The 13,564-nt window shown below is 41.9% G+C and overlaps 1 protein-coding gene across 5 annotated transcripts in view; it reads right to left on the reverse strand.

Annotated features, from left to right (window-relative positions):
* C10H12orf75 (chromosome 10 C12orf75 homolog) overlaps window positions 1-3,925 on the reverse strand; it is a 52,402-nt gene extending 48,477 nt beyond the window's left edge. For all 5 annotated transcript variants that reach the window (XM_060306723.1, XM_060306721.1, XM_060306720.1 and 2 more), the window contains exon 1: window positions 3,638-3,925. In XM_060306723.1, coding sequence (XP_060162706.1) covers window positions 3,638-3,683 — 46 coding nt within the window. In that variant the 5' untranslated portion in view covers window positions 3,684-3,925. The remainder of the gene's footprint in view (window positions 1-3,637) is intronic.
* Between the last annotated feature and the right edge of the window lie 9,639 nt (window positions 3,926-13,564).

Raw genomic sequence — 13,564 nt, forward strand, 5'->3', positions numbered from 1 at the left:
ATATCCTGAGATAAACCATAATGGAAAAGAATATAAAAAAGTATATATATGTATAACTGAATCACTTTGCTGTACAGCAGAAATTAACAAAATGTTATAAATCTACTATACTTCAATTTTTAAAAATGGACTCTTTAACCCAGATGTTTCTCTACAGTTTAGGGTCTAGACTCTACACTATGCAGGAAAAATGTACTGAGTCTTCAATGAATGGAAAATACAAGAAGTCCTTGTACAATTCTAAGTTGGGAAAAATCAAATTCCTACATTGAGAGGGTGATCTTATTAAAACATTAGAATGGAGAGAGCGCTTGTGTAAGCAGAACGGTTCTCATGATCCCATCTACACTGAAGCACTGATAGCTTGACTCCGCCCCAAAGATTTCTCCGATTAAACTAGCATCTTATTCAACATCTCCTGGGCATTTGGACGTTCGATGTATATTCTACTACACCTTGCTTTGCAACTGTTCTCAAATGGTTAACCCTCCTACCTAGACAATCAGCTTCTTAAGAGGGGGAAAGTTTGATTTCATTCTACAATCATCCCTTGCTGGCTGCCCCTACCCTTGCCCTAAAATTTCCTAAAAGGGTACAAAGCTTTGCACATAGAGTTAGAAATCTACTATAAAGGAAACCTAACCTGAATTATCTAGGGACTGAATGATCTGATTCCTTCTGGCCATTTGACCATTGTACTGCACTTTAGTTTTTCCACATGTTGGACATACAGAATCAAATTTACTCAAGTACACCGCTAAATATCAATTTGTCATAGAAACCAATTTCACCAGACAAAAGCCAAGAAAAGCAGTTGTCCAAATAGCTCAGGGAAAACAGAAACAATTATCTGGTTTTACCTGAATTGCTTAGGTAGTAAAACAGGGCTTACAATGGAGATTTCAGGTTGGGGGCATCATTATAAAGTGCAAATGCATCCTCTGAAAGTAGATTTGCCATGTTCTTATAGAAAAATATTCAAGGAAAACCATCTCACCTTCAACATTGTAGTTTCTACTACTATATAACAATTACAATACAGAGTACAAAAAAGTAAAATGAAATGCCCACAGTAACACAGCCAGCACAGTGCCAGTGTCAAGCTTGAGCCTCACTCTCCAGACTCAAGTTCAGCACCTGCCCACCATCTTTCTCTGAACTGTTTTCTTAACCTTCCATCTCTCCTCCTTTCTGAAACAGAAGTCCTACCACCAGCTGATAGAAAATTTCAAAATAACAATGAACAAATCCCGAAGCTAGCCAGCTGGACTCCCTAGAAGAGAAATGTTCGGGGGGTGACTTCTCAGAGACAAGGGCAGAGCCATCAAAGAAGTGATGCAACAACTCCCAACTCAAATGTTTTCTCCTCCTTCATGTTTTACAGTCTGCCCTCGGCATCTTGCTCTTCTCTGAACATACAGTAATTTTTAGCAAAGAGCGAGCTTGAGGAGAGAACAGCATGCTCTTACAGGAGCTGTCCTTCGTGAACAAAAGTGAGGCTACTCATCAAGAAGAAATGCACTTGGAATGTTTTTTTTCAATATAACTGTATTTCCCTTTACATAATAAGGGATGTGCTCCTGGGGTGGGGGGGGAAGGTCAACCAAATATTTGTAAAGAGCATTATATTTTCTCTGTTTGTTACATTACCACTGCAGAGCTCCCTTATCATCATTCTGGTTTAGCAGTGGAACTCCTCCCTCTATCCCCAAACCTGACAAGCAGTTCATTAATAAACAAAAATGTAAATGAAGTAAACTAGCTCCACTTTAAAGGAAATCTGTTACAAATCCTTCCTATGATTTCCTTTTTTGTGTATTGTGGTTAATGGTTCTTAACCTTTTTAAAAGTAGGGTGAACATGCAGTGGAAGGCGTAGGGCCACAGTGCATGTTAGATCGAGAGATATACACTTGACACTTGAAAAGCGCAGGGGTTAGGGGCCTCAACCCTCCACAGAGTTGAAAATCCGAGTATAACTTATGGTCAGCCCTCTATATCCGCAGTTCCACATCCTCGGATTCAAATGACCAAAGAGCGTGTAGTACTTTAGTATTTACTATTGAAAACTATCCGTGTATAAGTGGACCTGTACAGTTCAACCTCATGTTGCTCAAGAGTCAATTGTAATTCCTGGTGCAGGAAATGGCCTTGACACTGTTCCAGGTTTCCACGCAGAGCTCTCTGGCCACTCTCAAGTTAGAATCCTGTCCTTGCCTTAAGGCACTAACTAAGCTAACTAACCTATGTCACTGTTACAGGAATTGAAAAATGTGTTCCCCAGTGGCTCTCTGCCTATCACAAGATTGAGAATTTAATTCGCGATGGTAAATGTTACCTGCAAGAGATAAACTTTTCAATGAATTATTACCTGGGTTCATTCAAAGCTCTAGGACTAGAATCCCACATATTGTAGCACCGTTTCTTAAAATATTCCATTTGTGTGGTCACCGACAGCCAAAGAGGAATAACAAACTTGGCCAATTAAATGAGCAGATTTCCATTTCTGATCCCATACGTGAACATCAAAATAAACTTTAAATAAATGAAAAAGGCTTAAATTTTAAACTACATCTTCCAGGAGGTCTGGGTTAAGGGAAGTGACAGACCCAAGGTCACAAAGACATTGACAGGGCATCCATGCCCGCCTAGGAAAATACTGCAGCATCAGAGTGCTGTTCCCATTTGCTGGCTAGGATGGAATGTGGCATCTGATTAATCTCAACTGGATGAGATATGAGTTCTTTATCCAAAAGACACCAAAATAGGTCAGCAGATATTACTCAAAACAGATCCAGACTCGTAAATCAGTAGACACTAGCTGGGTCAAAGAGAACGGTTGAGTTTTGGAATAAGTCACTCGATACAAAGCCTGGCTGACTGCGTAAATCTGTAAAAGACTTCCCCTGCCAATCAACAAAATGAAGAGGTGTAAACAAAACTTTCAATATTTTTTTATTTTTTAAATGAAAAATATACGAACAGATCACTGCTAATATTAAAGCTCTGTCACACATATTCTAAAGCGTCCTCAATACTGCAGGTTCTCAGAGAAATCGTACAAGCAGCCCAGCGGGTCTTAAGCATCAAGACAGACTCGGATGAATTTTTAGAGCCCTGTTTGCAGTTCTTCCCAACGCACTAGCACCCCCCTCCCCCCAAAAAAGTCCTGAATTGTTCTCCTGCACTTTTCCAGGTGCAGCCTCTGGGTTCCGAGGGGCTGGAGGCGAGGCCTGCGGGAGCGACTGCGGGACGAGGGGGTGCGGACGCCGGCCACGAGTAGGAACCCTCTCTCCCAGGAGGGTTCCAGATCTACGCGCTGCAGGGGAGCCCCGCCGCCAGGACTCCCGCGCTCCCTCCGCAGGATCGCTCTGCAGGCTCGCCTCGTCCCGGCGCGACCGCCCCCGCAGAGGGGGGACATGCCCTGCTTTCGGTCTTTCCAAAACCGGACAGTCTGCACCTGTCCCGAAAATGGGGACGGGGAGAGGGGGCTGCTCTCCCGCCCTGCCCGAGGTCCCTGCATCCTTCCTTCTCGCCGCCTCTCTCCTGGCCTCTCCCGAAGAGGCGGCCCGCCCTGCAGAGCTCCCCACAGCCCCCGAGTCGCCGTCACCGCGCCCCCAGCCGCCCGCCGCGCTCACCTTGGCCCGCGCCCGCGCTGGTGGCGGTGGAGTTCCCGCAGCCCATCGCGCCGCCGTCCAGGGAAGCCGCGCTCGGAAGCTGGCAGCCGCAGATCCTGGGGGCGGAGACGGAGGCGGAGGGCGTCGCGCCCCTAGCGGGAGGCCGGCAGGAAACACACTGGGCGGAGGGGCGCGCGGGGACAGCCCCCTCCAGCTACCGACGGGCGCAAACCTGGGCGCCGCAGGCTTGGGCGGGCCGGGACGGAAACCACCGGGCAACCCTCGCCCCCGCCGCGCCCGGCTCTGGGACCCAGCAGGACCCACCCGTCACCTGGGCAACCGCGGCGCCGGCCAATCCGCAGCCTCCTGCGGGCTCCCCGGCTGGGCATTGGTCGTCGTTAAGAGGGGGCGGGAGTTTAAAGTAGGTTGGGGCGAGGGCGGGGCCGAGGGGCGTTGCCGGTGCAGGCTGGAGGGTGAGGCTGGACGGCAGAGGATGCCCACCTGCTTGCCTTCCACATCCTCTTTGCCTTTTCTTCCTTTTCGCCACTTCCCCACCCTGCTCCAGGATGTGGGGAGGAGAGGAAGTGTCAGGAAACAGCTGTTTTGAGCACGGTGGGCGCCCAAAATATGTTACAGACTGAAGCCAACACTGAAATCCATTTCTGCTCTAACAGAAAACCAATGCAACTCTGTTCCCCCATCCACAGTTGCAACATAAGTCTTCCCCATGTTGGTCATATTAACCTACTCGACTTTAAAATGGATATCTGCCACAATTGTGATGATCTGGATCCAGAACCTTGAGCCAGGAGATAGGTGGGCCCCAGGCTGAGCAGCTGGAATCTGTCCCCTGTGGACAGATACTCCAAGATAAAGATAATGGCAGGAGCAAAGATGAGCTGAGTCCTGCTTGGATAGAAGATAAAGAGACCACATATTTCTCTCTTTTTTTTTTTTTTGAATTTTATTTTATATATTTTTTTATACAGCAGGTTCTTATTAGTTATCCATTTTATACATATTAGTGTATATATGTCAATCCCAATCTCCCAATTCATCACACCACCACCCCCACCCCCCGCCGCTTTCCCCCCTTGGTGTCCATACGTTTGTTCTCTACATTTGTGTCTCAATTTCTGCCCTGCAAACCGGTTCATCTGTACCATTTTTCTAGGTTCCATATATATGCATTAATATACGATATTTGTTTTTCTCTTTCTCACTTACCTCACTCTGTATGACAGTCCCTAGATCCATCCACGTCTCAGCAAATGACCCAATTTCGTTCCTTTTTATGGCTGAGTCATATTCCATTGTATATATGTACCACCACTTCTTTATCCCTTCGTCTGTCGATGGGCATTTAGGTTGCTTCCATGACCTGGCTATTGTAAATAGTGCTGCAATGAACATTGGGGTGCATGTGTCTTTTTGAATTATGGTTTTCTCTGAGTATATGCCCAGTAGTGGGATTCCTGGATCATATGGTAATTCTATTTTTAGTTTTTTAAGAAACCTCCATACTGTTCTCTGTAGTGGCTGTATCAGTTTACATTCCCACCAACAGTGCAAGAGGATTCCTTTTTCTCCACACCCTCTCCAGCATTTGTTGTTTGTAGATTTTCTGATGAAGCCCATTCTAACTGGTGTGAGGTGATACCTCATTGTAGTTTTGATTTGCATTTCTCTAATAATTAGTGATGCTGAGCAGCTTTTCATGTGCTTCTTGGCCATCTGTGTGTCTTCTTTGGAGAAATGTCTATTTAGGTCTTCTTCCCATTGTTGGATTGGGTTGTTTTTTCTTTTAATATTGAGCTGCATGAGCTGTTTATATATTTTGGAGATTAATCCTTTGTCCGTTGATTCGTTTGCAAATGTTTTCTCCCATTCTGAGGGTTGTCTTTTCGTCTTGTTTATGGTTTCCTTTGCTGTGCAAAAGATTTTAAGTTTCCTTAGGTCTCATTTGTTTATTTTTGTTTTTATTTCCATTACTCTAGGAGGTGGATCAAAAAAGATCTTGCTGTGATTTACGTCAAAGAGTGTTTTTCCTATGTTTTCCTCTAAGAGTTTTATAGTGTCCAGTCTTACATTTAGGTCTCTAATCCATTTTGAATTTATTTTTGTGTATGGTGTTAGGAAGTGTTCTACTTTCATTCTTTTACATGTAGCTGTCCAGTTTTCCCAGCACCACTTATTGAAGAGAATGTCTTTTCTCCATTGTATATCCTTGCCTACTCTGTCACAGATTAGTTGACGATAGGTGCATGGGTTTATCTCTGGGCTTTCTATCTTGTTCCATTGATCTATCTTTCTGTTTTTGTGTCAGTACCATATTGTCTTGATTACTGTAGCTTTGTAGTATAGTCTGAAGTCAGGGAGTCTGATTCCTCCAGCTCCATTTTTTTCCCTCAAGACTGCTTTGGCTATTCGAGGTCTTTTGTGTCTCCATACAAATTTTAAGATTTTTTTGTTCTAGTTCTGTAAAAAATGCCATTGGTAATCTGATAGAGATTGCATTGAATCTGTAGATTGCTTTGGGTAGTATAGTCATTTCCACAATATTGATTCTCCCAATCCAAGAACACGGTATATCTCTCCATATGTTTGTATCATCTTTAATTTCTTTCATCAGTGTCTTATAGTTTTCAGCATACAGGTCTTTTGTCTCCCTAGGTAGGTATATTCCTAGGTATTTTATTCTTTTTGTTGCAGTGGTAAATGGGAGTGTTTCCTTAATTTCTCTTTCAGATTTTTCATCATGAGTGTATAGGAATACAAGAGATTTCTGTGCATTAATTTTGTATCCTGCTACTTTACCAAATTCATTGATTAGCTCTAGCGGTTTTCTGGTAGAGTCTTTAGGAATCTCTATTTATAGTATCATGTCATCTGCAAACAGTGACAGTTTTACTTCTTATTTTCCAAGTTGTATTCTTTTATATCTTTTTCTTCTCTGATTGCTGTGACTAGGACTTCCAAAACTATGTTGATAATAGTGGTGAGAGTGGACATCCTTGTCTTGTTCCTGATCTCACAGGAAATGCTTTCAGTTTTTCACCATTGAGAATGATGTTTGCTGTGGGTTTCTCGTATATGGCCTTTATTATGTTGAGTTAGGTTCCCTCTGTGCCCACTTTCTGGAGAGTTTTTATCATAAATGGGTGTTGAATTTTGTCAAAAGCTTTTTCTGCATCTATTAAGATGATCATATGGTTTTTCTCCTTCAATTTGTTAATATGGTATATCACATTGATTGATTTGCATATATTGAAGAACCCTTGCATCCTGGGATAAATCCCACTTGATCATGGTGTATGATCCTTTTAATGTGTATCTGCATTCTGTTTGCTAGTATTGTGTTGAGGATTTTTGCATCTATATTCATCAGTGATATTGGTCTGTAATTTTCTTTGTTTGTAGTATCTTTGTCTGGTTTTGGTATCAGGGTGATGGTGACCTCATAGAATGAGTTTGGGAGTGTTCCTTCCTCTGCAATTTTTTCGGACAGTTTGAGAAGGATGGGTGTTAGCTCTTCTCTAAATGTTTGATGGAATTCACCTGTGAAGCCATCTGGTCCTGGACTTTTGTTTGTTGGGAGATTTTTAATCACAATTTCAATTTCATTTCTTGTGATTGGTCTGTTCATATTTTCTATTTCTTCCTGGTTCAGTCTTGGAAGGTTGTACCTCCCCTAAGAATTTGTCCATTTCTTCCAGGTTGTCCATTTTATTGGCATAGAGTTGCTTGTAGTAGTCTCTTAGGATGCTTTGTATTTCTGCAGTGTCTGTTGTAACTTCTCCTTTTTCATTTCTAATTTTATTGATTTGAGTACTCTCCCTCTTTTTCTTGATGGGTCTGGCTAATGGCTTATCAATTTTGTTTATCTTCTCAAAGAACCAGCTTTTAGTTTTATTGATCTTTGCTATTGTTTTCTTTGTTTCTATTTCATTTATTTCTGCTCTGGCCTTTATGATTTCTATCCTTCTGCTAACTTTGGGTTTTGTTTGTTCTTCTTTCTCTAGTTCCTTTAGGTGTAATGTTCAGTTGTTTATTTGAGATTTTTCTTGTTTCTTGAGGTAGGCTTGTACTGCTATAAAATTCCCTCTTAGAACTGCTTTTGCTGCATCCCATAGGTTTTGGATCATCGTGTTTTTGTTGTCATTTGTCTCTAGGTATTTTTTGATTTCCTCTTTGATTTCTTCAGTGATCTCTTGGTCATTTAGTAATGTATTGTTTAGCCTCCATGTGTTTGTGTTTTTTACGGTTTTTTCCCTGTAATTTATTTCTAATCTCATAGCGTTGTGGTCAGAAAAGATGCTTGATAAGATTTCAATATTCTTAAATTTACTGAGGCTTGATTTGTGACCCAAGATGTGATCTATCCTGGAGAACGTTCCATGTGCACTTGAGAAGAAAGGGTAATCTGCTGTTTTTGGATGGAATGTCCTATAAATATCAATTAAATCTATCTGGTCTATTGTGTCATTTAAAGCTTGTGTTTCCTTATTAGTTTTCTGTTTGGATGATCTGTCCATTGGTGTAAGTAAGGTGTTAAAGTCCCCCACTATTATTGTGTTACTGATGATTTCCTCTTTTATAGCTGTTAGCAGTTGCCTTATGTATTGAGGTGCTTCTATGTTGGGTGCATATATGTTCATAATTGTTATATCTTCTTGTTGGATTGATCCCTTGATCATTATGTAGTGTCCTTCCTTGTCTCTTGTAATATTTTTTATTTTAAAGTCTATTTTATCTGATATGAGTATTGCTACTCCAGCTTTCTCTTGATATCCATTTGCATGGAATATCTTTTTCCATCCCTTCACTTTCAGTCTGTTTGTGTCCCTAGGTCTGAAGTGGGTCTCTTGCAGACAGCATATATATGGGTCTTGCTTTTGTGTCCATTCAGCGAGCCTGTGTCTTTTGGTTGGAGCATTTAATTCATTCATGGTTAAGGTAATTAATGATATATATGTTTCTATTACCATTTTCTTAATTGTTTTGGGTTTGTTTTTGTAGGTCCTTTTCTTCTCTTGTGTTTCCCACTTAGAGAAGTTCCTTTAGTATTTGTTGTAGAGCTGGTTTGGTGGTGCTGAATTCTCTTAGCTTTTGCTTGTCTCTGAAGCTTTTGATTTCTCCATTGAATCTGAATGAGATTCTTGCTGGGTAATCTTGGTTGTAGTTTCTTCCCTTTCATCACTTTAAATATGTCATGCCACTCCCTTCTAGTTTGCAGAGTTTCTTCTGAGAAATCAGCTGTCAGCCTTCTGGGAGTTCCCTTGTATGTTATTTGTTGTTTTTCCCTGCTGCTTTCAATAATTTTTCTTTGTCTTTAATTTTTGCCAATTTGATTACTATGTATCTAGGCATGTTTCTCCTTGCGTTTATCCTGTATGGGACTCTCTGTGCTTCCTGGACTTGGGTGGCTATTTCCTTTCCCATATTAGGGAATTTTTCAGCTATAATCTCTTCAACTATTTTCTCGGGTCCTTTCTCTCTCTCTTCTCCTTCTGGGACCCATGTAATGCGAATGCTGTTGCGTTTAATGTTGTCCCAGAGGTCTCTTAGGCTGTCTTCATTTCTTTTCATTCTTTTTTCTTTATTCTGTTCTGTAGCAGTGAATTCCACCATTCTTTCTTCCAGGTCACTTATCCGTTCTTCTGCCTCAGTTATTCTGCTATTGATTCCTTCTAGTGTAGTTTTCAATTCAGTTATTGTATTGCTCATTTCTGTTTGTTTGTTCTTTAATTCTTCTAGGTCTTTTTAAAACATTTCTTGCATCTTCTCAATTTCTGTCTCCATTCTTTTTCTGAGGTCCTGGATCATCTTCACTATCATTATTCTGAATTCTTTTTCTGGAAGGTTGCCTATCTCTCCTTCATTTAGTTGTTTTTCTGGGGTTTTATCTTGTTCCTTCATCTGGTACATAGCCCTCTGCCTTTTCATCTTGTCTATCTTTCTGTGAATGTGGTTTTTGTTCCACAGGCTGAAGGACTGTAGTTCTTCTTGCTTCTGCTGTCTGCCGTCTATTTCTCATTCTTGAGGTTGAGGAGACCTCCTAAACTACACACAGCAAAAGGTTTCCTCAGAGGTCAGAGAAGAGAGGGGGCACTAGACCATAGTATGCTCTGTCAACTACACTTTCTCTGAGCCCACCCATGTGTGTCTATGCACATGTACTTTTTTCCTCCTAATAAATGCTTTACTTGTTTCACTACTTTCCGTCTCTTGGTTGAAATTCCTTTCTCCAAAGCAGACGATCCAGGGCCTTGTCACTAGCCACTGGCCCTCATGGTCTAGTGGCTAGGATTTGGGGCTCTCACTGCCATGGCCTGGCTTCAGTCTCTGGTCAGGGAACTGAGATCCTGTTTCAAGCCACTGCAGGCCAAGTCCACCCGAGATCAACCTGAACTCTGATTTAATGACAGAACTGTGAATTTATGTGGCATCTTTCAACCTAATAGTTGGGCAAGTATTACTGGAGTCAGACTGTCTGAGTTAAAATCCCTGCTCTGCCGCTTAATAGCTGTGTTACTTCAGCAAAATTACTTAACTCACAACTTATCAGTTGTTTTACCTGTAAAACGGCACTAATAATTCTGATACATGCAAAGCACCTAACACAGTGCTTGACCCTAAATAAATGCCAGCTCTTCTTTTTTTAAACCTATTAGAAATGAGCACTATTTCCCTGAAAGTAAGGACTATCTGGTTTATCAAAATGTCCTCCTGGCTCATAGGACAGACTCAATAGATGTTGTGTGAGATGAATTCAAGCCAGGAATTAAATCTCCATTTTAAATCCATTTAATATTTATAGAGACTATAGCCTGGGCCAAGACCTTTGTTAAAATTAAGTTCCAGGGATACTAACATGTGGGAGAGGGTCTAACCAGGCAGACAGATTATAAACAAATTAATTACAATATAGCAGGGATGCTAACAGAGGAATACAGGGAACCACGGGATGCTGGGATACTGGTACAAAGACTTTCCTAAAGGCATACAGCTGTGTTTAGATGAAACCTTGAACTAGAACCAAGGCCCTGGTGGATGGTTGAACATGATCTTTGGGACAATGGTGAGGAGTGGGTAGTCCTATCATTCAGGATACAAAAGATACACCATGCTCCGTTTGAAAATTAGGTATAGCTGGGCTCATGCTGAGATGGTAATTAACTCTTGGGCAAATAGGGCATTTTTGAGTTGTCTGCCGTCTTAGAAGCGCTGCTTCTCTACCTTGGCCTCCACCATCTTGGTTCAGCGGCTACCCCCTTACAAATACAGAATTGGTGAGGGAGAAAGAGGGGAATTATCAAACAGCCAAAAGAAACACTCTTGCTTATTTCTTCACTGTATGACACTGGAGCCCTAGAACACTCATAAGAAAGAGAAAAACAGACCCTGACAACCAGAAAATGGTCTGACATTCACAGCTAGGTCTTCGTGTTCTCCTATTAAAGATAATTGCACAGAACACCAATATCAGAGATGGTGGCTCAATAACTCTGAGGAAGTAGACCAAAAGTAAGACCACTCAGTTATCTTGTCTGAATATGACAAAAACAAAGTCACTGGCAAACCAAAAAACACCACCCAATTCTGACTAATACAAATGATTGCTACTTTTTTTTTTTTACCAGTTATAATTTTAGCACTATTCCAGTCTTCCTGCCTTGTAAGTGAGATTCATTAAGGATATCCTGTCATAGAACTGTCCATGCTTCCTGACAACAACCAATCCAGAAATAAAAGTGCTGCTGCCTTAAATCCCAACCAAAATCACCTAACTTGAACCCAGATGTTTTAAGTCCTTTTCTAACACTCTGTTACTGAGATGCTTCATGGTTCCCCATGGTGTGCATTCTCTGTCACTATGATGAGCAATAAACCCAACTTGTTCAACTACCAGGATGTTCCTGGAATTCTTTGACTGGAGGACATTGGCCCTTGTAAATCATACGTATTCTGCCTTATAAGCTTATAGAGTGTGCTATCTGCCTATTCTTTGGACAAACACTATTGTGTGTCTCATTTGTGCCAGCCACTCTTCTAAATGCTTGACATACAGCAGTGAACAAGGCATAGAGGAAAAATCTAATGCAAGGAGACAGATCAAAATCAAAAAAAATAATAATTTCAGATACTATAAGTGCAATGGGAAAAAAAATAAAGCAGCATACTGGACTAGGTTCCTAAGAGGGAGGTCTGTGTTAGGTTGGATGGTCAAGGAAGACCCCTCTGAGGAAGGGCTATTTTAGCTGAGGTCTGATTGATGAGAAGAAATTAGACATGTGAAGACCAAAGAAAGAGCATTCCAGGTAGAAGGAATGTGACGTGCAAGAGTCCTGAGGCAGGAACAAGCTGGGTATGTTTCATAAATGAAAAAAAAAGGCCAGGATGGCTAAGCTAGAGCAGAAATGGAGGGGGTTCACTGAAGAAGTAGGCCAAATTGCACTGGGTAGGATGGGCTTTGGAAGAAGTTAAGATTTTATTCGAAGGGTAATGCAAAATCATTTGATGATAAGTTCCTAATAAAATGTCAGGCATACAGTAAGTGCCCCATGTTAGTCAGTCCTCTCCCTAACATGGAGTGAAAGAATAAGTCTAGTGTCTCCTTTTTCCTTTTTAAGAACTCATTTTATTTCATGGACAATGGCTAACTGCATTTGGATGTTTTCGAAAAACAATGAATCAAAAGAAAATCATTAATGCATGCCTCATTTCCTGACTGGGCAATTTTAGCTTCTCTCTCTGTGCCAGTTTTAAATCACACCATTTAGCTGTTGTTTTCATTCTTCAAACAAGAACTGATGTGGTGTGAAAGAGAGAGAGAAGGCATGTGACTGAAAAGGATCCGACAAGAAAGAGTAAACAAGGTGCAGGAGAACATGGAGCTCAGTCAGTCTCAGTTTTCACGGTTCGTCTTCTGTAAAGGACTCTCCACAAAAAGTTGGACAACCTGAGTTTTATTTTTGTTTTTCTATTTTTCCCTGTTGACAGGTTGCAAGACAGCTGCCTCAGCTCTGAGTAGCTCAACTACACATGACAATACTCAGCAACAAAGAGGGAGCTTTCCCCCCTTCATATTCCTTTCTAAAGCCAGGAGGCACCCAGAGAACTTCCTCTCCCATTTCATTGGCCAGGATCAGATCACATGCCCCTTCCTGATCCAGCCACTGGGAAGGTAAATAGGACACTTATAATTGGCTCTGGTAAGTTACAGTTGGCCCCGGTCATGACAGGAAGTGCAGGATAGACACCTGCACAAAATTGGGGCTCTGCTGGCAAAAAAAAAAAGGAGGAATAATTAATCGCTGCTTAAATCAGTAGTTGTGATAGATATTACAAATGTGCCCCAATATCTAGTTGTCTTCTGGATTAGGTGTCCCACCCCCCTTGAAGATGGGCACAGACATGTTATTAGATTTAGCCAATGAAATACGAGTAAAAGTAAAATGTGACTTAGAGGCTCCATGAGTTCTGGTCTCCTGGGAGTTAGGAGTTAGCAGAGCAAGAGATTTATTACAGGAAACACCTGAAAGATACAGGGAGGAGGGATCAGAAGGAGGCAGGGAAAGCCTTTCAGGCTGCATTGCAGGTCTGTCACCCACAGGGAGACTAAGAAGAGAGGTCTATAAGGAGGACTGGGTAGGAAGAAGCTCAGACTGTGGTGCAGCTTTGAGAAAGTCTTAGCCAAGGCAGCAGAACTTCAAGTGCAGATTGCCTGTAAGGGTGGTTCCATGCTAGGCAGAGATGGCCAGGCCCTAGTATCCCAGCCAGGCTGCAAGCTGCCCAGAGAGATCTTGACCTCAGCTTTACTACAGCAGCAGATCCCAAAGATGCCAATAGCTGGAGACTGTCAGCCAGCTTCACCCCTCACAGCTGGTTCTCTCTTGAAGGGAAATCTGAGCAGCACAACTCCAAGCCTGCCGCACGTGCCGTGCA

Source organism: Globicephala melas, chromosome 10 (assembly GCF_963455315.2).
Source record: "Globicephala melas chromosome 10, mGloMel1.2, whole genome shotgun sequence".
Taxonomy (NCBI): Eukaryota; Metazoa; Chordata; class Mammalia; order Artiodactyla; family Delphinidae; genus Globicephala; species Globicephala melas.